The sequence below is a fragment of the Dermacentor albipictus genome, chromosome 1, assembly GCF_038994185.2.
Source record: "Dermacentor albipictus isolate Rhodes 1998 colony chromosome 1, USDA_Dalb.pri_finalv2, whole genome shotgun sequence".
Lineage (NCBI taxonomy): Eukaryota > Metazoa > Arthropoda > Arachnida > Ixodida > Ixodidae > Dermacentor > Dermacentor albipictus.
Window position 1 is genome coordinate 146,337,896 of NC_091821.1, and position 24,954 is coordinate 146,362,849.

The 24,954-nt window shown below is 42.3% G+C and overlaps 2 protein-coding genes across 4 annotated transcripts in view; one reads left to right on the forward strand and one right to left on the reverse strand.

The window, feature by feature from the left end:
* The window catches only part of Uev1A (Ubiquitin-conjugating enzyme variant 1A), a 50,531-nt gene that overhangs the window by 21,471 nt on the left and 4,106 nt on the right, over positions 1-24,954 (forward strand). For all 3 annotated transcript variants that reach the window (XM_065443119.1, XM_065443120.2, XM_065443118.2), the window contains one exon: positions 12,381-12,506. In XM_065443119.1, the coding sequence (XP_065299191.1) occupies positions 12,381-12,506 (126 nt within the window). The remainder of the gene's footprint in view (positions 1-12,380; positions 12,507-24,954) is intronic.
* LOC135911026 (uncharacterized) overlaps positions 1-24,954 on the reverse strand; it is a 79,943-nt gene that overhangs the window by 9,700 nt on the left and 45,289 nt on the right. The window lies entirely within an intron of this gene.

A 24,954-nucleotide genomic window follows, 5' to 3' on the forward strand; every position in this document is an offset into this window, starting at 1 on the left:
TGCTTGCATAGTTGCTGCGGCAGAAGAGGCTGTTCCCCACTCTACTGGATTCTTAAGGAAAAACTAAAGCCCTGGTGGACTGAACGCGGACACAGAAGTTAAGAAACTTCAAAACAAAGCATGGGGCATCTTCGAAGGTACCCAACACAAGATAATCTATTGTCATTCAAAAAAGCGAAAGCAGAAGCAAGCTATATCCACAGGCAAGCCTAAAGAAACTAATGGGAAAGTTATACTTCATTGATTGACAGCTCGACTACATCCTAGAGAATGTGGGACCAGGTTTGCAAGTTTAGGGGCGATGCTCCTTACACAATCCCCGTACTCTCAGCTCCAGGCATGCAAACAAGTCTACAGGAACAAGTAGACATATTAGGCCAGCACTTCTACACCATATTTATCTCGGCGAACTATTCCGCAATCTTCCTAAAACACAGTCTGCAGAAAAATAAAATGAAAGCTTCCGACAACAGGCAGTTTAAATAGACCATTTCACTGCCTTTTAACGCTCCATGAAATAAAGAGTAATGGGTAAAAAGACGGCTCCTGGTCCTGACAAAATACATTACACTATGCTCGCCCACCTGTCCCAGAAAGTGGTGGAGGCCTTGTTGCGTTTCTTCAGTGTGATCTGGGAAACAGGTAAAATGCCTGCAGAGCGGAAAAAAGCTGTTATTATTCCATTCCTGAAAGCGGGAAAGTCACCGAATACTCCCAGCAGCCATAGACGAATAGCACTAACAAGTTACTTGGCCAAATCATATGAAACCATAATAAATATAAAAAAACATACATTCTCGAAACAGATAACTTACTAGATTCTTACCAGAAGAAAGGGGGTTAACCGAGGGGCCCAATTTTTATTAGTCATATCATAAGAAGCCTAAAAACACCGACACCAAGTACAACATAGGGGAAATTAATTACTTGTGCTTAATAAATGAAATAAAGGAATGATAAATTAATGGAAATTAAAGTGGATGAAAAAACAACTTGCCGCAGGTGGGAAGGTAAGTAAGCATTATCAAAAAGTTTCTCACAAAAAGCTGCTTTCCAAAATTAATATCACAATAAAAATGACAAAATTACTAATTGGATTTAAACATACTCGAGTAACCGTCAACGATATGTCACTTTTTGTGATCTTTCACCTCGGTCTGTTTCTGCTGATTCTAATGTCCCTCAGGGTTCGGTGCTTGGGCCACTCCTGTTCATCATTTATGTAAACAACATTGTAAAAGACATTCCAGTTCATATTAAACTATGCGCGGATGATTGCGTGCTTTACTCTGGAATTAAAACTGTATTGGATCAGACAATACTGAATAAGGCCTTGCTAAAGATTACTTGATAGTGTGATGCTTGGCAGGTGCTGATAAATTTTCAAAAAATTGTCTACATGAGAGTAAATCACACACAAAAAAAATTCCCTCATATTCCAGTAGTCTTCTGCTAACAATATTCTCTCTGAAGTTGCGCATTACATATATCTAGGATTATGGCTAACGCCTTTGAGTGGACTAAACACATTGATCAGGCGATAAGCAAAGCGAACCGTAAATTTTTTTTACTTAGGCGGGCACTAAAGATCTCCACACCCCAAATCCGGTTTCTAGCTCACAATTCAGTTGTCGTTCCAATATGAGATTATGCAGCTATAATTTGGGGTCCATTTACTAAAACGATCATTAACAAAATTGAAGAAGTACAAAAGAAAGCAGTTTGTTTTGTTTGTAATAGCTATGGACATGTAATAGCTATGGACATGTAATAGCTATGTACAGGGTGTCTACCAACCGGGAAAACCGGGAATTCTCAGGGAATTTGAACAGTCTGGAAAAACTCAGGGAAAACTCAGGGAATTTGTGCTTCTATCAGGGAAAATTAGCTGTAACTTTATTGAAAGGGAACGAAAGTCGTGTTAATGCTGGCTCCAGTAACAAAGGAATCGCAACGAATCGTCATTGACGCCGTGTCATCGACACTACGTATTGCCAGAGTAGTTAACGACCAATTTTCTAGACGCCCGATTTTTCGGACATGCCCGATAATTTGCACGGTTTTACGGCACCACCGCGTACTCCATATACTCAATGTATATTGCCATGAATGCAGGTCTGAAATGGCATTAATCAAAGCCGCCACCGCCGCTATTTTGATTATCTCGCCGCCTCGAACCGGCACTCTCGCAGGCAGATCCGCTGGCAGCCGTAACCACCACCGCGGCAACGTTAGGCCTAGCTGCTTCTATGTTCGCTATTAAGCTTCTCGCCGTGCGGTGCCGTGTTTTTCATTGAAAGAATTCGCCGCTATCACCAATGGCACCGACTCCGCCTTTGTAATCCTCGCGATTGGCTTTGAAGCTCCCAGCGCACAGCGCGTTGCGTAATGCCAGTCTCTGAAAGTTAGCTTCGCCTCAGTACAATAGTGTTACGCTGTGAAGCATAACAAGTGTAGGAAGGGGGCAATTGTCACGGGACATAGTATGTATTCCTTAATTACCCATGCGTGCACCCCGTCTCCTGTCACAGTACAAGCCCTGATATGCCTAATAAGGGTACTGGCAGGCCTTCAGAGCTTTTTCAGACGTGCCTATGGTAATTTTAGCCCTTAAAGGCAGTTAAAGGCATGCATTAATTTTTTCAGACTGCCCGTTTTTTTTTTTCAATTTTTTTTGCGGCCCCTCGGAAGTCCAAAAAATCAAATGTTGACTGTACAACTGACCAAGAGGATGCTTCAGATGATCCATGTGGTGAAAGCGTGGTAGAAGGAGGATGAGAACAGAAAGGTCCGATGCACTGAGGAATTAACGGGAAAGGAAGGGTGCCGCCGCCTTTTTGAAGGAGCTGAGCTAAAAAAACTAAGTGTTGGCTGACGCTGAGACACAGGTGTCCCCCATCCAAACCAAAATAAATTGTTTAAGCAGTGAAACCCAACACTGAGATGTTGTGTAAGGGCTGAGAGTATGTCAGGACAGTTGAGGTTGACTTCCCAGCTGCTGAGAGAGAACCTTAGTTGTGACAAAGTTCAGGACCTCATACAGATGAGCTTGCTATCAGTTGATAGAAATAGCTGATCTTAAAAAATATTTACTTATGTATGCATCTCCTTTTCATTCGTATTTGAAAATGTTCGACTCAATTTGGAATGGGCTTTACCATTTCTTTCGCTGTGCATTTTACTAACACCTTCCTTCTGTTTTCTTTTTAAATAAAATAGATATTACTCCTTACTATTCAAACTGGATTAAGTCATTTTTTTGTTTCAGCATGCTTACTAGAGAGAGACAGCATCGGGCAACGTGGTGTCAGCCTGTCTTGACATAAAACAAATTTCTGGCTCATTCAGGGAATTTCGCAAATGTGCTGAGGGAAAACCTGGAAAACTCAGGGAATTTGGAAATGTCAACTTGGTAGACACCCTGTATGTAATGGCTATCGAAGTCATCTGTTAAATAGAGGTGGTTTGACATCTATAACCAAAAGAAATCGTATTTCCCTACTTAAGTCCTTATACCAATTAATCAAAGGTCATTTTAGGATTAACCTTGACACACTAATATCTTTCTTTTTAGGTTACACTACAAGACGTCACTGGCCTTTGCCAGTGTAATAACTGCTTTAAGTATTAATCTTTTTTACAAGGACAGTAACGGAATGAAATCAGCCTACTAACAACGAAATACTACAGCTCTCTCTGACGTCATTCACCAGAAGCCTCAGTGTCCACTAATATCTCATTTTTTGTCGTATTCATTCCCTGCTCCCCGTATAGTTATGAATTTATTATTGCTATCAACTTGATGCTCCTTACATTTAGTATTAATTTATTCACTCATGATTTGGTGTGTTCTTGATTAAATAAAATTTGCCATAAACCTTAGTTTACTGCTATGTCTACTGCTATGTGCACTGCCATCATTGAATATTTCGGTATTGCTGATGCGTTTTGTTGGTTTAGTAATCATTTGCGTCCTTTGTTTCCTGGATTTGTTTTGTGAATATTTTATCCGTGCTTGTATGTGTACGCCCACCTGGCGAAAATCCCTTCCTGGAATTGCAACACCAATAAATAAATAAATAATTAAATAAATAGACAGACAGACTCATTCTTAACAGGGCCTCTGGGAGGCCCAATAACTTTATTCTGAAATAGCATGCTTGCAGAATAAAAACAACTCTAAGAAGCAATGGCAATTGCTGAGGGATTTTTTCAACAGTAAGCCGCCTACATTCATCCAAAAAATTGTAAACCATAATCTTACTTTTTGTCGGCCTGCTCAGATTGCAAGCGGTTTTTCTGACCATTTCACACCACTCAACAACAGTGATGAGACAACTTCTCTGCCTAAAATAGACCACCTGAGCCATTCCTTCTACCTTTTTTTCCTGTCAGGCCTCATAGAGTGCTTTCAACCGTGTGTAATCTGCGTAACATAAGCCGAAGATTTGATGGCATTTCAATGTGGCAAACTAAATATAGTCGCTGATGCCATCTGTGAGCCCCTGAGCATAGTGAATAATCATATTTTATTTTATTTTCTAATTTTGCCCCCCCCCTTATGTAATACCCTGCAAGGGGCCTTAAGGGTATAATAAATGATGATGATATTTAAATTTGACACATTTCTGCCAGTGTTAAAGTGTGAAGAGGTTTTTCCTATCTTTAAAAAAGGGTAATAAAGAAATATAAAATTACCATCCAATTCTCATTCTTTTCACTCTAAGTAAAATTCATGGTGTGATCAAGGAACCAGTATAGGTTCGAAAATGTCTGGTTTTCACCTTCACTTGGTCAGTTACTGCAATTTCTTCGTCATCATGTTATCTGACTAAACAAACTTTCATCCACCTTTTGACTAAAATTCATTATTCATGATGAGATTAAGCAAATATATTGAAAAGTTGCACATAATAAGTCCTGCCAGTTATGTTTTGGGGCTGGAAGCTGTACTAACTTAGCTCTACTTTTTCTGATTTTATTAAGAATTGCCTTGATAATACTGAATTCGTCGGTTCCATTTTCTTAGATATTACAAAAGTCTTTGATGCTATTAATTATGTGATTCGTAAATTTGAAGCATATGGAATAATTGGCCCTGCCTTAACCTTTTTAAAAGAGTTATTTGTGTGATAAGGAATTCAATGTATATGTGCATGAAACTTTTTCACTTATTATCTGTACATGGTAAGTCTGTCTTCTCTGGTAATCAAGCTAAATAATACACCCAACTTCTTATTGAAATGGTGCAGCGACAACAAATTTATTAGGCTGCTTAAAACTAAATTTTTAGTCTTCCATTCACATCAAAAGTCACTAATTAATATCCTTCAATAATGTTAGGTCATCATTCTATTCCCGTTTGCGATTTCGGTTCTTTTCTAGGTTTCATCCGTGAGTGACAGCTATGTGAAATTTCTTCACATCAACCTTGCCAAGTTAAATTGTGCTTTAGGTTTTCATGTGCTTATAAAGGTGCGTCGGTACCTTTCTCGTTGTGCTTTGTTTAACTCTACCTTACATTCATTCATTCTCGCATTATCTATGGAATAATCGCTTGGGGTAATACATGTCTATGTCATCATCTATGTCCAGTGTATACAAAATCGAGTCGTATGTATCACCTGTAGTTCTCCACATTGTAATGCTCTCAGCCTTCTTAATCAGTACAAAATATCTTTCAGAAAGTTATTCTATTATAATTAAGCAATATTGTTTCATAAATTGCTTGCTTCCCAACTGTCCTTTCAAGACATTCGAAGTAACTCGCTTAAGAGGAAGCTTTAGCTCAGGTGCTCCTATCTAAATACATGTGGAAGGAGAATTCGTTTTTCTCGGCAACCACTACACCAAATTTGGCGAGGTTTGTTGCATTTAAAAGAAAAACGTAAACTCTAGTGAGTGTTGGTTTCGAATATTTTATTTAGGTCGTAAATTTTTAAATTAAGAATTGGCAAAAGCAGGAAATTTTCAGAAAACGAAACTATGAAGTTTACAACCCTGTAACTCAGCAATAAAAAATGATAATAAAATTCTGTGAATTGCACCTAATAGTACATCTAAAGCGGACAAAATTGATATGTTTAGTAATATATTAGTAATATGAAAATACAGCTTTCGCAGAACCCTTGTAACCAACGTTACAAATTCACGTAAGATCTAAAATTACATATCAAATTTCTCCGCTTTTAATGATCTAATTGATACCGTTTACAGAACCGCAATATCTGTTCTTGATGCAGAGATATTAATTTATAAACTTCGTGCTTCTATTTTTTTTTTTCAAACTTCTGAATTTTCGAAAATATTTTTTTTTTTAATTCAAGCTCTGAATCGAAATTCTGCTTCCAACAGTCTCTAGAATTTAACTTTCTCTCTCAAATACAGCAAATTTCATTAAAATCGGTCCAAGGGTTATTTTTGGCAAAACGTATTTGCGTGTTCATCATCATCATCATCATCAGCTTATTCATGTCCACTGCAGGACGAAGGCCTCTCCCTGTGATCTCCAGTTACCCTTGTCCTGCGCCAACCGATTCCAACCAGCACCTGCAAATTTCCTAATTTCGTCGCACCATCTAGTCTTCTGCCGTCCTCTACTGCGCATTCCTTCTCTTGGTACCCATTCTGTCACCCTCATGGTCCAACAGTTATCTAGTCTGCGCATTACATGACCTGCCCAGCGCCATTTTTTTCTCTTAATGTCTATTAGAATATCGTCCTTACCCGTTTGCTCTCTGATCCAAACCGCTCTCTTTCTGTCTCTTAAAGTTATGCCTAGCATTCTTCATTCCATAGCTCTTTGCGCATTCCTTAGCTTGTTCTCAAGCTTCTTTGTCAGCCTCCAAGTCTGCACCATATGTCAGCACTGGTAAAATGCACTGATTGTATACTTTTCTTTTCAGTGATAACGGTAAGCTCCCACTCAGGAGCTCACGATGTCTGCCATATGCGATCTAACCCATGTTTATTCTTCTGTGAATTTCCTTCTCATGATCCGGGTTCCCTGTGATTCGTTGACCTAGGTAAACATACTCCTCCGCAGACTCTAGAAGCTGACTTGCGATCTTGAACTCTTGTTCCCTTGCCAGGTTATTTATCATTATCTTTGTCTTCTACATATTAATCTTCAGCCCCACTCTTACACTCTCCCTGTTAAGGTGCTCAATCATTTGTTTTAACTCGTCTGCATTGTTGCTTAATAGAACAATGTCAATAGAACAATAGAACAATGTCATGGCAAACCGAAGGTTGTTGAGGTTTATACGCCGTTGATCTTTACTCCTAAGCCTTCCCAGTTTAATAGCTTGAATACTTCTTCTAAGCACGCAGTGAATAGCTAAATTGTGTCTCCTTGTCTGACCCCTTTCTTTATAGGTATCTTCCTACTTTTCTTGTGTAGAATTAAGGTAGCTGTGGGATCTCTGTAGATATTTCCCAAGGCGTTTATGTAAGCGGTCTGTACTCCTTGATTACGCAATGCCTCAATGACTGATGGTATCTCTACTGAATCAAATGCTTTTTCGTAATCTATGAAAGCCATATAGAGAGGCTTATTGTACTCAGTGGATTTCTCGATAACCTGCTTAATGACATGGATGTGATCCATTGTAGAGTAACCTTTCCTGAAGCCAGCCTGCTCCCTTGGTTGACTGAAGTCCAGTGTTACCTTTATTTTATTGGAAATTATCTTGGTAAATATTTTATATAGTACTGAGAGTAAGCTAATGGGCCTATAACTTTTTCAGTTCTTTAATGTCGCCCTTTTTGTGGATTAGTATAATGTTTGCATTCTTCCAGTTTCCTGGGGCCCTTGCATTTGATAGACATTTCGTATAGAGAGCCGCCAGTTTTCCTAGCATTATGCTTCCACCATCTTTGATTAAATCGACTGTTATTCCATCCTCTCCTGCCGCTTTTCCCCATGTCATACCTTGCAAGGCCTTTCTGACCTCATCTCTAGTTAAAGGAGGAGTTTCTGTATACTGTTCATTATTGTTTTGAATAGAGTTCTCCTGAGTCTTCTGGGTACTGTAAAGGTCAGTACAGAATTCTTCAGCTGCTTTTACTATATCTTCGAGATTGCTGATGATATAACCTTGCTTATCTTTTAGTGCATTTATCTTGGTTTGTCCTATGCCAAGTTCCTTTCTCACTGATTTCAGGCTGCGTCCATTTTTTACGGCTTCTTCAGTCTTTCTCACGTTATAGTTTCGAATATCACTTATTTTCACCATGTTGATCAGTTTTGACAGTTCTGCGAATTCTATCTTATCTCTTGAGTTGGACACTTTCATTCTTTGTCGTTTCTTTATTAGGTCCGTTGTTACTTGGGAGAGTTGCCTACTGGTTGCCTTGGTGCCTTGCCTCCCACTTCGATTGCTGCCTCTGAAGCCAGCTTTGTTACCATTTCATTCATTACCTCTATGTCATCATCATCATCATCATCTCTCTGTTCTAAGGCTGCATATTTGTTTGCAAGTGCCAGCCTAAATTTGTCTGCTTTTACCCTTACTGCCTCTAAGTTGGCCTGTTTTTTCTTGACCAATTTTACTCTTTCTCTGTTCGAATTTAGGTGAATCCTGGCCCTCATTAACCTATGATCACTACATTTTGCCCTACCTATTTACTTCCACATCCTGCACTATGCTGGGATCGGCAGAAAGTATGAAATCAATTTCATATCTTGTTTCACCATTAGGGCTTTTCCGGGTCAATTTGCTGTTGCTATATTTTCTGAAAAAAGTGTTCAGTATTCTCAGCTTGTTCCTTTCTGCAAATTCTACCAGCATCTCACCTCTAGTGTTTCGAGGATTGACACCGTAGTTGCCAATTGCCTGTTCAACCGCCTGTTTTTTCTGCATTTTTGCATTGAAGTCCCCCATTACTACTGTATACCGCGTTTGCACTTTTCTCATCACTAATTCAACATCTTCAGAAAACTGATCTACTGCCTCATCGTCGTGACTAGATGTTGGAGCGTAGGTTTGTACTACCTTTAATCTATACCTTTTATTGAGTTTGATTACGACTACTGCTACCCTCTCATTGATGCTGTAGAATTTGTCAATGTTGCCCGCTATGTTTCTATAGATTAGGAATCCTACCCCGTATTGGTTCTTATCCTAGAGACCTCTATAGCAGAGGACATGGCCGTCATTCAGCAATGCGTAAGCCTCACCAGTTCTTCTACTCTCACTAAGGCCGATAATATCCTAAACAATGTCTGATCGTTCTTCGAAGAGTCCTGCTAAGCTTGCCTCACTCGAGAGGGTTCGGGTGTTAAACGTTGCAAGGGTCAGTTTCCATTGGCAGCCTGTCCGGACCCAGGTATTAGCACCCTCTGCTGCGTTACAGGTCTGACCGCCACCTTGTTCAGGCGCTCCGCAGCTGCTGGGGACTGAGGGACATTGGGTAATTGAGTGAGCCATTTGGGAGGGGGTGGCCAAATACTGCACCAGGGAGGCCAATTCCACTTCTGGTGAGGGGCCTGGGGTGTCCTTTTGAAGCTTAGTGGGCCTTCTTAATTTGGTTGTACCTGGATTGGTATAGCCCCACTGCTCTTGGCATCTTCCACCGGTGTCAGGCGCCACTCCAAGCCTGCAGATGTGCACTGGAAGATGTCATATGCAGATACACCATCGCTTAAAAAAAAGAAAAAAAAACAATCGAAAAGAAATAGGGGGTGGATTTGAACATCCGACTACCGCAACCGAGCATAAGACATAGATCAATAAGATAATGCCGCAAGCGGCTAGGCTACCTTGTTGCCGCCAAGTACGGCCCAGAAGGTCCATCATGCATAAAAGATCCGATAATTTGTCCGCCCTTTGCGGGTTTTCCCTGATCGGCATAGGTTGCATGACATAGTGTCAATTCTCAGTTGCCCTAGCCTCTTGTTTCCCGCATCTTACGCATGCACACGGTCTTGAGCGTGCCTAGGTACATGGTACATTTTTGCTAAATTTGAACAGCGCTTAACACTTGTGCTAAAAAATAAAAAAGGGAAAAGTTTTTCAGCGCTTACCGAGAGGCCCCGAGTGTCGTATGGTCCGCTCGTCGCGTCTGCTTGTCTCTTGTCGTCCGATCACTCGCGTTCCCGGGTGGCTATTCAGAATGTTTAATCGCACCGCCGTCTCACTACCGCGCTAAGATTCGCACAAAGCGGGTGACCTTGGTGACTCTCAGTGGTGTCTTCATCCTTTCTAAAGCTTTGGACAGTGATTATACTAGAGCTAATGAGAAGAAGGGAATGGTGGGGGGGTGGAGAGATAACTGACCTCGTAGTTTTTCTGGGAGTGCAGCGAGCCTAAGCACTTGAGAGACGGGATTTGTATGCCTCATTTAACCTACAGTGGTGCCTTCGATCAGTCAGACCTGGTTTGAACATTTCGCGCTTGTAAGAAATTGGCGGCTTTGCTACCGCAGTGGTCGCAATACAATTCTCTGGAATAAAAACAAAAGTAAGCAAGAAAGAACAACAACAGATGTAGACAAAAGGGATGGATGCATATACGATCGTTCTGACGTGCTGAAAATTGCAGTTGTCGAATATTGATAAATTAATTGCATGCAGTTGTCGAATATTGATAAATGATATTGATAAATATTGCTAAATGATAAATGATAAAGCCACAGATGGAGCATTTCCAGTGAATTGTTAAGCCGTGTAGGTGGCTGCAATGCCGACCAGTCTGTGCTCTGATAAACCGCATAGATGGCACTCGACTGGAGAAACCGGGTAGTCTATGACCTGGACTTTAGTGGCCATAAGTAAGAAAGACAACAGAAAAAAAAAAGAAAATTCAACAAGTGTTTTAAGGAAAATTGCAAGAGGGCCCCCGTGCGGACACTCATGGCGAAGATATGTAATTCTCTATGATAATGATAAACTAAAAAACTTTTTTTGCATTTTAGATGTATTTGAATAGCCTGCGTCGGAGTAGAGACCGAGCTAAAGCGTCCTCTTAAGATTACCAGCCCCACTAGGTTTGCTTGTAATTATAAATCTCTTGTTATGATCCATTTGCACTAACCATGGTAAAGAAACATTCCATTCACTACAATTACACTTTCGAATTGTTTGCCTGTTCCACTTAAGACCCTCTTACATATGGGCACTTTAAATTTTCATTAAAATATTTGCTACTAGCTTCATATAATTTGCCCCATTAAATGTTTGTGGTTTTAATTAGGCACTGTTCATGCCTTGTACTTTCATCACTTTTTTTTTTTTTCAGAATTCTTACACTGCACCAGTAAATTTTTTTTTCTTTGTTCTTATTTATCTGCATCTAAATATTGTATACGTCTGTATACTAGATTCTACTTCTGTAGACTATTGGTAAGCTAGATTTATGTATTTTTTTGTGTATGAATAAACTCAAACTTCACTTCTCGCCACTTCCATTGTTTTTACCTTTATATTTATTTAACATTTATGTTTACAGCGCTCTTTGTTCATACCTGGCCCTTGCGCCACTAAACAACACACATTCATTCATTAACATTTACATTTCTTGTGTTCTATCATTTATTAGTTCATTCTGCTGATGTGCTGCCGACCTTTAGAAATTGTATGTTTTGTTTTAATTTCTAACCAAGGGTTCCATTCTCACGGTCACTACTCTGGGATCCTTATCTGTATGCAGGCATCATGTAACTACTGTTTTTGTGAATAAACTCAAACTTAAATAAGCTCTAGATGCTACATTTTTTGTGCATTATCTAGAAAGGCCATGGAATGACCTTTCTAACAGTGATAGACGTACAGCGCTAGGCTTTATTCACGAGTGTGAATGACTGGTTTTCTAGGGCGCAAATATGAATAAAATGTTGCTGTCATAATGCTGTATTCTGGCACAACAAAGGATTGTGAACCGAAAAGTGCAAAAATGTGAAGATTCATTTCTTGGTAAACATTTTTGTCTTGCACTGTGTTGCCTGTTAAGTGAAACTGGCCTGCATTACGAAGCCGGTTCCAAGTTAAATTCAAAGCTTTCTACTGGGGCATTCAAAGCTGCTTAGTGAAACTGATGGTAATAGGTATTACATTTATGAAATATGACCACTACTGCTGCCAAATATGATAAGAGAATTTTTTTTTGTGGCCGTGTTTTAGATGCAGTTAAAGTTAGCAAAATGTGATGTAATTTGTGCTGCAGATTACGGTGCCCCGAGTGCTCAATGTGCAATTTTTGTTTCTTTACCTTAGCTCATCCAGAAAAGCTTATCTTTAAAAAAAAAAAAAAAGCCCATGTTTTACCAAACTTAGCACATGTATCATATGCTAGTGTAGCTGAGCTTCTCAGCACACAACACCGCAAATAAGTTTGGATGAAACGTTTGCATGCCTAATTTACATAAGAATGACTTTCCAGACCCCATATGAGAACCGGATCTACAGCCTGCGTGTGGAATGTGGATCCCAGTATCCAGATGAACCACCTTGTGTCAAGTTCATTTCTAAGATCAAGATGGTTGGCATCAGTGAGAGCAATGGTGGTGTGAGTACATTTTTTAAATGTTTATGATATTTCTTTTATTAGTTGCCAGACTTAATCTCCACACTTCAAATTTATTGTAGCATCATGGCTAAGTTAAGTTTAATTTTCAAGCTTATTTGGAGGAGACCATCACATGTTGAACATCTCCTTTGGGTGTCAGAAGCTGCAGCTGATGTGTCTCAAGAGTAATTTTTAACATGAAAATATTCTTATTGGTCAGTCTATCAGAAGGCTGGCTCATTGACCAGATGACACTTAGAATCAGATGACCTCATCGTCATAAATCATAAATGCATGTCATCTCCGTTGACGTGAGTGAAAAAAAGCAGACTTTTCTCTAGTTTGAATAGTCAGAGAATCTGGTGCCACTATTATTTCCCCTTCAGTCTTTAAATATTGATTTATTGTTCAGTCAGTCATGTTGTGTCTTTCCATAAAAGGAATTGGGTCACTGACTCAGACCACACACACGTCATTTATCGGCTGCAAACATTGCAACCTTTCACCATTGCTGACGGAATGTGACATGTTGAACATAGTGTAAACATGGTAGTGCCTTCAGTAAAGTGGATGTATGTAGCAATACACTATGCACACAAAAGTGAAATGAAGTCATATTGGGTAAGTAGAGAGTTGAATTCACTCACAGTTAAATGGCCATGTTTTTTTCCTTGCCATTGCCGGACAGAAATCGAAATCATGTCACACACACAAATGTGCACATTGCGACTGAAGGAGTATCAAATAATGATGCAGCGAACTGTTTTTGGATTTGATTTGAAAAGGACACATGTGCAGCATGCATAGAGAGCCTCAAGTAATGCAATGCCGCAAATGTGGCGGCCATGAATAAAGTTGCCACCATGTTGACTGGCACAAAACCGCAACTTAGGTTGCCAACTGCTGACGAAGTGGTGATGATTAGGCCTAGTGGCCTTAGCAGTGCAGCTGGTGGAGTGGCCGATGGCAAGCTGTCGTGGGAAGCTTGCCATCAATATATTTGCACTCTTAAATCTCATCGACAATCGAGCGTGGGTTCAGATGCATGGGATAGACTGACAGCAGTAATAGCAGAGTACGGATCCATGTGCAGACCCCTCCATGTCCCAAAAGCATGTCAGCAGGGATGTGATTGGGGATCGTTGCCCCCTCCCCGCTTATATCTGCGTGTATGCTTATAATGAATATTGGATATGAAGTTTTTTTCGTGTCCTAAGTGATTTCACTGTAACAGGGTTCAGCTCTAATTTCTTACAGCCGAGGTCGCACTTGTCTGCTTCTCTCGAATGCAAGCGTACAAGCGTTATTGTGTTTAATTATTAGATATTCTTATTAAACAAATTTTCCACAGTGCTTTTAGTGCAACCGTATAAGCACTGCAGGATTGAGCATCTTGGACAGCACGTTTTTCATGCACTGGATAAAAGAAATGTACCATAAACATGAGTTGTTGGTCCTTTCTTTGAAGCCTCCTTTACCAAATTTAGTAAAACTGCACAACACTGCTAAGTTTCCTGGGCTTATTGCAAGAATGCAGTCAATTTTTGTAATAGGCTAATTATTTCTAAAATTACTTAAAAATAAATTACTATTATTTCCAGGAAGAATGGAGCAAGGACGACTTGCCAAAATATTGCTTTAGGCAAATAGCTTGATACTAGGAAGCATAATGTTTTTTGGTATAACAAGTGTTAACCCTTTCGCTGTCGAACCTTTCTGGCCGTGACGCACCCCCAGTGTCGGCTTGGTTTCAAGGAACGAGCATAACAGGGAATGAACATAGCAATTTTTTTTTTATGATTGGTATACAAATAACATAGTCAATGCAATATGCACATTTCAGTGTTCTGCAGCTGTTGTTAGTAAACATCATCATCATCATCAGCCTGACTATAACATCCGTTCAACATCCGAATCTGACGATGCGGAACTCATCTCTTCCTCGCGTAAGACGCTGTCTGAGTCCAAATCCGAGCTCGGCTCGTATTCTGAATCGGAAGAATCACCGCTCCAAAGAGCAGATGAAGGTCCCGCGCTCTCAGCCATCCGAAAGTAACCGTGCGCAGGGAGGATACGCTTTCAGTCGCCCGCCCGCACAACGGAGAAAAATGGGAGGTTGTGTGATCAAGAAGACAGAGAGAGATGAAAAAAGCCTAAAACAAAGTTCGAAGGGCTTTACGTTTACTGCTGCAAGTCGGAAGCGAGGGTGCGGCGAGAGAGCGAAAGCAGCAATCGAGTCACTCTTTTCGGAGAGGCAACGGCACGCATGTGCACCTGAACTTGACGCCCGTAGCAGACAAACCAACAGAAGAAAAATGAAAACCTTCAAACCAGCAGAGATGGCAGAACAACCCTTGAACCCATGACCACACACGCGACACATGATCCAGCGAACGCGGAGCCACGGCGCCACTCAGCAAAGAGAAAGTGGGGAGTGGCAGTCGCACAGTACTCTTCAATACATGGACTAACACAGGTCGGGGCGAAAATACGAACTTGTAGAAAGAGTCAACAGATGGCATGGCCAGTCCAGGAGCGCCAGCTTTGCGCTCAGGCGTGAAATTTTGAATGCACGATAGAGAACGTACCGGTACGCCAGTGACACTGTGGGGGGGAAGCGCGATGACGTACTGGTATGTTTGTGACAGCAAAAGGGTTAATGATCGTAGAGCATTTTGAAGTGTTTTGTACAAAGTGTAGCTAGCTCAATATTTAATGTACAACCAAGAAAAACTAAATTAGATTGAAAATTTTGAAAATCTGCTCCTCCCTGTCTACATTAAACATTTAGCTACATGCTGACGTAAAATATTACGATTCTAGGTGCCCTGATGGCCGAGATGTCACTCCTGAGATTGCATGAAGCCCAAAATTTGTACTTTGTGAAAATTAAAAAAAAAGAAACAAAGCTCAATTTTAATTGAATACTGCAATAAAAATCTTGAAATATTTACATTGCTAGATGTTTAGTGGCCACGGGGGATATAATCAGTCTGCCTAGAGCTATACAAATATCATCTTTAAAAAGTCAATTTTTTTCTTTCATATTTTTTTCTCTCTTAAGACCTATCTGTGCTGCCTTTGGTGCAACATGGCACAGTGTGGGACACTAGAGCAGAAAACAAGCCTCATGTCATTAAACCAGCGCTAGGCAAATGAATTCAAGTAGACACCAAGACTCAATCAATCAATCAATCAATCAATCAATCAATCAATCAATCAATGTTTTATTTCCAACAAAAACTTGTTGGGGGTCCTCCAGGCGAAAAGCAGCGACATACAGCTTGAATGTGCCTGAAGGCCCTCACATGGCAGCAGTAAGTCAGCATAGGAAAACGCTGATTTATTAAAATATACAAATACAATGGGTCACATATAGTACATTAATTACAAAGATCACATTTCAAAAATATGTTTACCAAAATACGCTCTAATCTGTTTTCGAGTCAAGGTACTTATGGTAACATTTTCTTTCCCAAATTTATTTAACAGTGAAGGTAGCATGTGTCTTAGCGACTGCATGAGGTAATTTGTGCGTCTGTATGGTACTAACCACCTGTCTTTGCTGCGGGTACGCGCATCACTACTTTCATATTCAAGTCATGACGTATGTTTTAAAACTGTTTTAGAAATTTTGGAGCTGAAGGAAAAAGAATACAGTAGCTGGTATTCATAAGGGTTAGTTACTCGTATTATGTTATAACTTTCAAAAAGTTGCACAGTAGAATGGAAATAAGGTACATTCACTACATGTTGAAGTGCTCGTTTTTGAAGTTGAAGTGCATGAAGATTACGTTTCGTGGTGGTAGCCCATACAAGCGCACAATAATTCAGATGCGATTCAAACGAGGCATAATATATCTGTAACTTTACTTTCTCTGGAAAAAAATGACTGCAACTGGACAATGCACCTGCGGCAGATGACAATGATTTCATAACTAGTTTAATGTGATATGTCCAGTTCATATCTTCTGAAAGCGTAACGTCCAATACTTTGTATTTGGTTATAATCTCAATGGGCATGCCATCCAACAATAATTCTTGATTTAAATAAGACTGCCTGCCTCTTGCCTTGAATAATATGGCCTTTTATTTGGAGCTATTAATTGTTAGAGCATTATCACGAGACCAACTTGACAAGTGGGAAAGGATACTGCTAGATCTCTGTAACAGATCATCAAAGTCGTTGCCACAGACAAACAGGCTCGTATCGTCAGCGTATAGTACGATGGATGTGTCACTTACTATTTCAGCAATATTGTTTACCTAGATATTAAACAATATCGGGCCCAAAACTCTACCCTGGGGCACACCTGATCTAATTTCCCTGTAAGAAGAGCAGTATTTTTTATAGCAAAGCACTACGTCCGCCCAGACAGATAAGATTGAAACTGATTTACCACGCCACAGATACCATATCCTTCTAGTTGACTTATTAAAATTTGATGACTTAAACGATCAAATGCGTTGCTATAATCAATAAAAATACCCAACGTTAGTTTTCCCGCGTCAATGTTATTAATTATTAGCTCTTTTTGGTGTAATGTTTCCATCCAGTCATACTGTGCTAGCTAAGGATGAGACATGCTTGCCTCATACACAATTTTGTATTGAAGTGTGACCAAAAACATGCATGTGAGGTGTACCAGAAATCTATTTTAATTAGCTGCATTTTGAACATCTGCCCCCTATGCCAACAGAGGAAAGGGGGTTAACCAAGGGGCCCGATTTTATTAGTCATATCATAAGAAGCCTACAAACACTTGACACCAAGGACAACATAGGGGAAATTACTTGTGCTTAATTAGCTCGGGTGCTCCGATCAAAGTAAACGTAAAAGCAGAATTCGTTTTTCTTGGCAATCACTGCACCAAATTTGATGGGCTTTGTTGCATTTAAAAGAAAAACTTAAAATCTAGTGACTGTTGGTTTCGAATTTTTGAGTTAGGTTGTCAATTTTTTATTAAAAATCGGCAAAAGTTGAAAATTTTCAAAAAACGAAACTGTCAAGTTTACAACTCTGTAACTCATCAACGAAAAATGAGAATACAATTCTGTGAATTGTATCTAATAGTACATCTAAAGCGGACAAAATGGATATGTTACGCATGAATCTAAAAAAATTTAATAACATGGAGATACAGCTTTTGCAGAACCCTTGTAAACAATGTAACAAGGTCGCGTAAGATGTAAAATGACATATCCAATTTGTCCGCTTTCAATGATCTAATGAACGCCGTTCACACAACCGCGATATCTGTTCTTGATGCACAGCTGTGAATTTTTAAACCTCGTGCTCCCATTTTTTTCAAACTTCCATATTTTTGAAAATTCTTTTAATAAGATTCAGGCCCTAAATTGAAATTCCACTTCCAACAGTCACTAGAATTTACCTTCTCTCTCACATGCAACTAATTTCAGTAAAATCGGTCCAGGGGTTATTTCAGAAAAACGTTTTTGCGTTTTACATGTATTTGAATAGCCGCGTCGGAGTTGGGCCGGAGCTAAAGCTTCCTCTTAATAAATGGAATAAAGAAACAATAAATTAATAGAAATGAAAGTGGATGAAAAAACAACTTGCCGCAGGCGGGCAGCGATGCCACATTGTTCGCATTTCGTGTGCTATGCTCTACCAATTGAGCTACCGCGGCCCCGTTTCCCCATCCACTTTCTTGGGTATTTATGTTTCCTAGTAGAACCCTGGGAGTGTTAGCCAGCGCCATCACTCACAGACCTTGGCGGCGGATGTGGAACATCCTTTCTGCCGCAGGCGTCACGAGAACGTGACCTTTGTGGGTGAAGGCAACCGGTCAATAAACCCACACATGCTACCTGAAGACATCAATGTTGCCGGATTCAAGACCCTCGTTATTTAATAAAAGAGAAGAAAGGGGGTTAACCGAGGGGTCCTATTTTTTTATTAGTCATATTATAAGAAGGCAACAAACACTGACACCAAGGACAACATAGGGGAAATTACTTGTGCTTAATAAATGGAATAAAGAAACGATGAATTAATCGAAATGAAAGTGGATGAAAAAACAACTTGCTGCACTTACCCTATGTTACCCTATGTTAACAGGTTACATAAAAGTATGCATACTTAGCATGTGAACTCACACCAATGCAACTGCTAGCTGCGGCAGTTTAGCGATTGTGCTGAGCGCATGTTAGCACGCTGTGTATTAAAGTGGGTGTAATGCAGAGATTTTCGTGTATTGATATTTTAGTGCATGTAAATGTACCCTGGGCATTTGAAATAAACCTAGTGTGGCGCTACAGTGACTCTGTCTATATTGATGATTCCATTTAGTGGTGCTAGATCCATACAGGACAGAGCATGATGCATGCGACACAAGTGCTGAACTTCAACTAGGCTTTTGTCTTACATCCGTCGTGTCTGAATTTGGTGCTGGTGAATTGTGTATCACAGTACCTCTAACTGCCCGAGCTTTTCTTGTTTTCTCAATCTGGGTGTAGTTTTGAGACATAAAACACAACCAGCCATATATTTATTGGAATGCAGAAGGCATTCGTTGAGTTTTACAGAAAATATATACAACTATGCTATGCAATACATACTATGTAGTTCTAATGAAGTAGTATTTTGAAAAATAATGTGTGCAGAGGCGCATAAGACTTTTAAGCATGTGTGTCCCTCACATACCTGTCTGTTTTCATGTATACATAGTACATGCTCCGGAACATAGTTTCAAATTTTAGATAGCTACTGCCTTTCCTCGTGACCATTCCCTAGAAAGAAATTAATAGAGAGTTCTTGGCAGAAATGAAAATGACAAATGACAAATGAAAACGTGCTATGCTTGATAGATTCTTTGGTTTACGTTGCCTTATATCTCCAGCACTGGGTCTGCAAATCTACTGTGCATTTATTCATCCTCACCTATGACGTGCTGACAAACGTAAGCCACAGTGTGATTAGCCAGTGAACTCGTCGCGGCACCCCGCAGTGGCCGTGGTATCTATACTATGTAGCAGACCGCAGCTACTTGCAACTCTAGTGCGTATGCGCAGCGTTTGCTGTGTGCACAACAGGGCTTGAGTGCGCGCTTGTGCCCATGTGCTTTCAATCTGACCATGCAACATGGTGCGTACCAGCTTTGTCTTTCACCAGCTTGACCACAGTAGCCACATCCAACTTGCACATTTTTAAGTGCTATCAGTAAGTCTGCCAAGTCTACCAGAAGTCAGCAGGCGCGGGAAAGCGTGCGTGTGGTCTGACCTTAAGTTTCATGTGGTTTGAGGCCCCCCAAAAATTAAATTATGGGGTTTTACGTGCCAAAACCACTTTCTGATTATGAGGCATGCCGTAGTAGAAGACTCCAAAAATTTCGACCACCTGGGGTTCTTTAACGTGCACTGTAGGGGTTGGAGGACGGGACTTCGGGATGGAAAACCAAACTTGGGAGTATTTATTCTACATTATGTACAGGGAGGTGAGCGACAAGTAACATTAGTACAGACATTACGGGCCGGCAGCAACTCGGACGCTGCGGCCCGCGGCAAGAAGTTCGAGAGAGGTGAATCAGGGAATCAGGGCATGTCCCAGAATGCTCAGGTCTCTCTGGAAGGCTTCTTATAAACCCTTCGAGCACTGTAAGTCACATCATGTTTGACCAATGGGAGAGTCCGCTCCGATGACGCCACTTTCAGCCAATGGTAGGCGCCCGTGTCGCGGTGTCACACCTGGCGGCTCTCTGTGGTCTTGCCTCGCAGACTGGCAATGCACTTCTAACGAGGAGAAGGGGAGGGCTGCTCATGCTCCATTGTCGGATGCCCACCTGCTAATCCCGGCGGCGCACGAACTTGTTGGCACGTGAACTTGTTGCCTTAAACTTGTTTGCTCGGCCGCTCCTCTGGAATGTGCTTTCCTGCTTCTGCATTCCTCAATTAGCTGTGCTGCGTTTCGAAGTGGTTTGGGGAACTCGAAGTAATCGCAGGAAACAGCTCCATATCTAACAGCTCGTCCTCGCCCCGGTTGTTCTGAATGGCCGGTGAACTCAATTCGCTGGCCATGAGGAACGCTGAAAGAAGCTGCAGGGTACTGGGGTCGAGCCTCGTTTGACAACCCTCGGGATCCTGGGCCCTGGAGAACATACGTCAAACAAACCAAACAACACAGCGCTGCACCACGCGTAAGCGCAGGCTCTTCACCCCTGACTCGCCAGACTATTACTGAGTCAAAATCAACCCTGATCTTTTATTTCCCCAATTTCGACAAAACAGTTCCAACCACCCTTCCAAACCGCTATCCATTTCTCCCCGAATGCCGACAAGACCAGAGTACTATTGTTGTTGCAAAACAAAAAGGTCGCCGACGATGCGAACAACAAATGAAAACAGCCGAACATAACTTAAGTGGCCTAACTACACGAACAGCATGTTTCCAATCTATCGCAGTGGCGTACTTATCGCACGTAATGGTGCCACTGGACAATCTGGTCAACCTCACAAGTACGTAATCACAAGCGCACTAGCCTTGTGGTCACTAAACAAATCGCGTACTTGCGTTGTAGGCAAACTTTTCATTTACGCCTACTCACGTTTATTCCTTGAAAGTCCTACAGGACACGTGACGTAAACGAACAATTAAACTTGCGGGACTTACACACTCCGCAGAACCCTTAAAATGATGCGTCTTCTACTAACTCTTTCCACGCACGCTCACTAAAGAAGTCAGAATACGGCTGCCCTCCACACACACTAGCAACCCAGTCATAAAGTCTGCTTCCTTCCGTCCACACAGGACACGCGCTAATGGAACTAAGAACGCTTCTCAGTGCAAATCATGCACTCACTGAAAATCTACGCGCTTAACCTTAGAAAATTCAACACTTAAAAAGAAAGAAGGTTAAATAACACACACGCGCGTTACGATAGGCCTTTCAACAATAACCTTGACCCTCAGGTTACTCACACACAAAAAAAAGCCTATCTACTTATTAATGAGCATCTCGCGAGACTACATGTTTACATAAAACGCATCTTTCAAATCTCGGAGCTTTCTCAAACCAAAACATAAACAAAGCTCAAACCTTACACATTGAAAGAAACTCTAGTCTCAAATCGCGAAATTTTCCGATGCTCAAAAATAAAAAACAAACACTTCATTTCTACGGAAGCGCTCTTGGCCTCCCGTTCCCGATTGCTTACGACTGACTCATACTTTCAGCCTGACCCGCGGTGGGCGAAGTTTCAAAGCTACTCTGGCTGCCGAGAGACAACAAAAGGGCTGATTCACTATCAGCTCCCCCAAGACGTTACGGTCTCCTGCCAATTTGCGTCCTGGCGCCCCGCTTTCAACACGAACTCGATTGACCGCGTCGCTACTCCCCACCTGGTCTCGTCCTGCCACCTTGCGTTTCTTCGAACTGCACGCTGAGCTGTGAAAAGAACTACGGAACGACGAGGAGCTTAACTGCCTCGTGCCCTTTGTCCGCGTCCGTGCAGAACATTCTTCGCGGTCCCCCTTTGACCTGTGGCTCGAACGTTTAGGATGCGTCAACATCGTCCGTGACGACCGCACCTTCTTCCTCGCGCCCTGCCCATTTGGGTTTCTCGCCATCTTTGGCGGTGCTACATTTGTTACCGTTTTTCGGTCTCTACCGCGCTTCTTTTTACGGCGCTTTCTCTTTGCACTCGCTTTCATGTCGCCTTCTCGTGCCTCGTGCTGGCCGGTATACGTTTCGTCGGCCCGGATCGGTCTCTTACCCGCACAGTCTGAGTGATGCTCACTTAAATCAACACTCGCTCTGCCTCGACTGGCGGACAGCTCAACCGACTCTGGCACAATGCAGCAGGCTTTACTCGAGTTAGACAACTCGCACTCTTGCGAACTGCCCTCTACTACATTGCCCAGCTCACGCTGTGCATCGGCACACAGCCCGTCGGTATCGATCGCTGTCTCACGCGCACAGTCCGAATGATTAACTGAATCATCCCTATCTAGGCTATCTAGACTGGCGGAGAGCCGCACCGATCCCTGAACAATGCAGTTGTATTCTCTTGAGCTACACAGCTCGCAATCCTGAGAATTACCCTCAACTGCATCGCTCAGCTCGCACTTCACTTCTGCACGTAGATCTGGCTCTACATGGGTGCTCGCGTCTGTCGCGTCAACAGTACCCTTTTCCTCGCTAGCAACCTCGCTAACCTTACCAGCGACGCACAAACGCGGTAACTGTGCCAATTTGTTCGCAGCTGGCCTAGCTGTCTCCACAGTCATCTGTTGGCACAGCACCTCGTCGCTCTCACTACGGCCTTTAACGGCCTCTGTTGCCACTAAGGCATCGTTAGCAGCTAGCCTTTTCCCTTCACTTATCAATCGGCAGCCAATCTCACAGGCACTACACTTCTCGTCGGCTTCTGGCGAAAATCTGCTAAATGCTTCCTCATTCTTTCGCTCTGTACTACCTACAGAATTTTCAGACAGCCGTTGTCTCTGTGCCAATAACTGATCACAATACTGTATCTCTTTGATCAGTGCTGCCTTCTCTCTCTCATATTTTTGCTCACGCTCAAGCTTATGTTCCCGATACTCGCGTTCGCGTTCATTCTCACGTCCGTGACGCTCACACCTAAGAGTAAGTTCTTGAAGCTCATGCTTCCGTTCATTCTCGCGTTCTTCACGCTGACGCTCACTCCTAAGCTCACGACGCTCTCACAAACGTACACGACGCACACGCTCCCGTGGCTCCTGTATCACCTCCCAAGCAAGCTCAATGCTTTTGTCATCATTGCCACTATCTTGAATCGCCTTTATGATAGCTGGCGTTTTCATCCGTTCGTCCACCTCAACTCCCAAATCGTCGCACACCAACAACAAGTCTAACCTCGTCAACCCTCTAAGATCCATGGCAGCTGCCCCGACAGGTGGTTAGAACTGTTTTCCTTATTAATTTGTGCAAACACACAATGCAACAAACTCCCGATTCCCAGAACTATCAAAATTGAACACACAACCTTTGAGTCTGGCGAATCATAAGAAAAAAAACCACGCGCTCACTTACGGTTGCAGCACCCTGCCATCCGGTTCATTCGTCCGCTGTTGCCGGTTCCTCCGGACTCCCTGGGTCGAAGGCTCGCTCCTTCTTCGCTACTCCCAGTTTCTTCGGACCTCTTTCGACGAAGGCTCTCTCTTCTTCGCTCTTCCCGGTTCCTTACGATCTCTCTCGACGAAGGTTGATTCGTAGCGCTGCCACCAGCTGATGCATTCGGAGGCGATCCCACCGCTGCCACCAGATGTAGGGGTTGGAGGACGGGACTTCGGGATGGAAAACCAAACTTGGGAGTATTTATTCTACATTATGTACAGGGAGGTGAGCGACAAGTAACATTAGTACAGACATTACGGGCCGGCAGCAACTCGGACGCTGCGGCCCGCGGCAAGAAGTTCGAGAGAGGTGAATCAGGGAATCAGGGCATGTCCCAGAATGCTCAGGTCTCTCTGGAAGGCTTCTTATAAACCCTTCGAGCACTGTAAGTCACGTCATGTTTGACCAATGGGAGAGTCCGCTCCGATGACGCCACTTTCAGCCAATGGTAGGCGCCCGTGTCGCGGTGTCACACCTGGCGGCTCTCTGTGGTCTTGCCTCGCAGACTGGCAATGCACTTCTAACGAGGAGAAGGGGAGGGCTGCTCATGCTCCATTGTCGGATGCCCACCTGCTAATCCCGGCGGCGCACGAACTTGTTGGCACGTGAACTTGTTGCCTTAAACTTGTTTGCTCGGCCGCTCCTCTGGAATGTGCTTTCCTGCTTCTGCATTCCTCAATTAGCTGTGCTGCGTTTCGAAGTGGTTTGGGGAACTCGAAGTAATCGCAGGAAACAGCTCCATATCTAACAGCACCTAAACCTAAGTACACAGGTGTTTTCGCATTCCGCCCCCATCGAAATGCGACCGCCGTGGCCGGAATTCGATCCCGCGACCTCGTGCTCAGTAGCCTAACACTATAGCCACTGAGCAACCATGGCGGGTGGGTTCGAGGCTAGTTGAGGCGTAGTTGAAATTGCAAGGCACTATGACTACGAGCCTGTTAAGCAAGGCGGCCAAAGTTTACTAATTCCTGTGCGGGTGGCCGCCGCCGAGCGTGAGGTGGTGATAGTCGGCTTCTTCCGGAAGTACGTAATTATTGAAGTTCGAAAGTATATTTTCGCTGTCTTCAGCCTGTTTATTAAACTTCGTTAATAAATATACACAGTAATAGTCGGAAGAAGTGCACAGCTCCAAACACCCTTCTCGATGACGTCAGCTATTGGCCAATAGCAGTCATGTATGGGAATCCGCTTTATTACGAAGTAAAGAGTCCAGAAAAGAGTGAGGAGCACGCTTCTGTTAAAAAGAGAGCATTTGAAAGAAATTTGACTTTGTGCTCCGCTTGCAAGCTTCACGTGCTGCGCATGACTGCAGTACTTGGCTGAGATGTTCA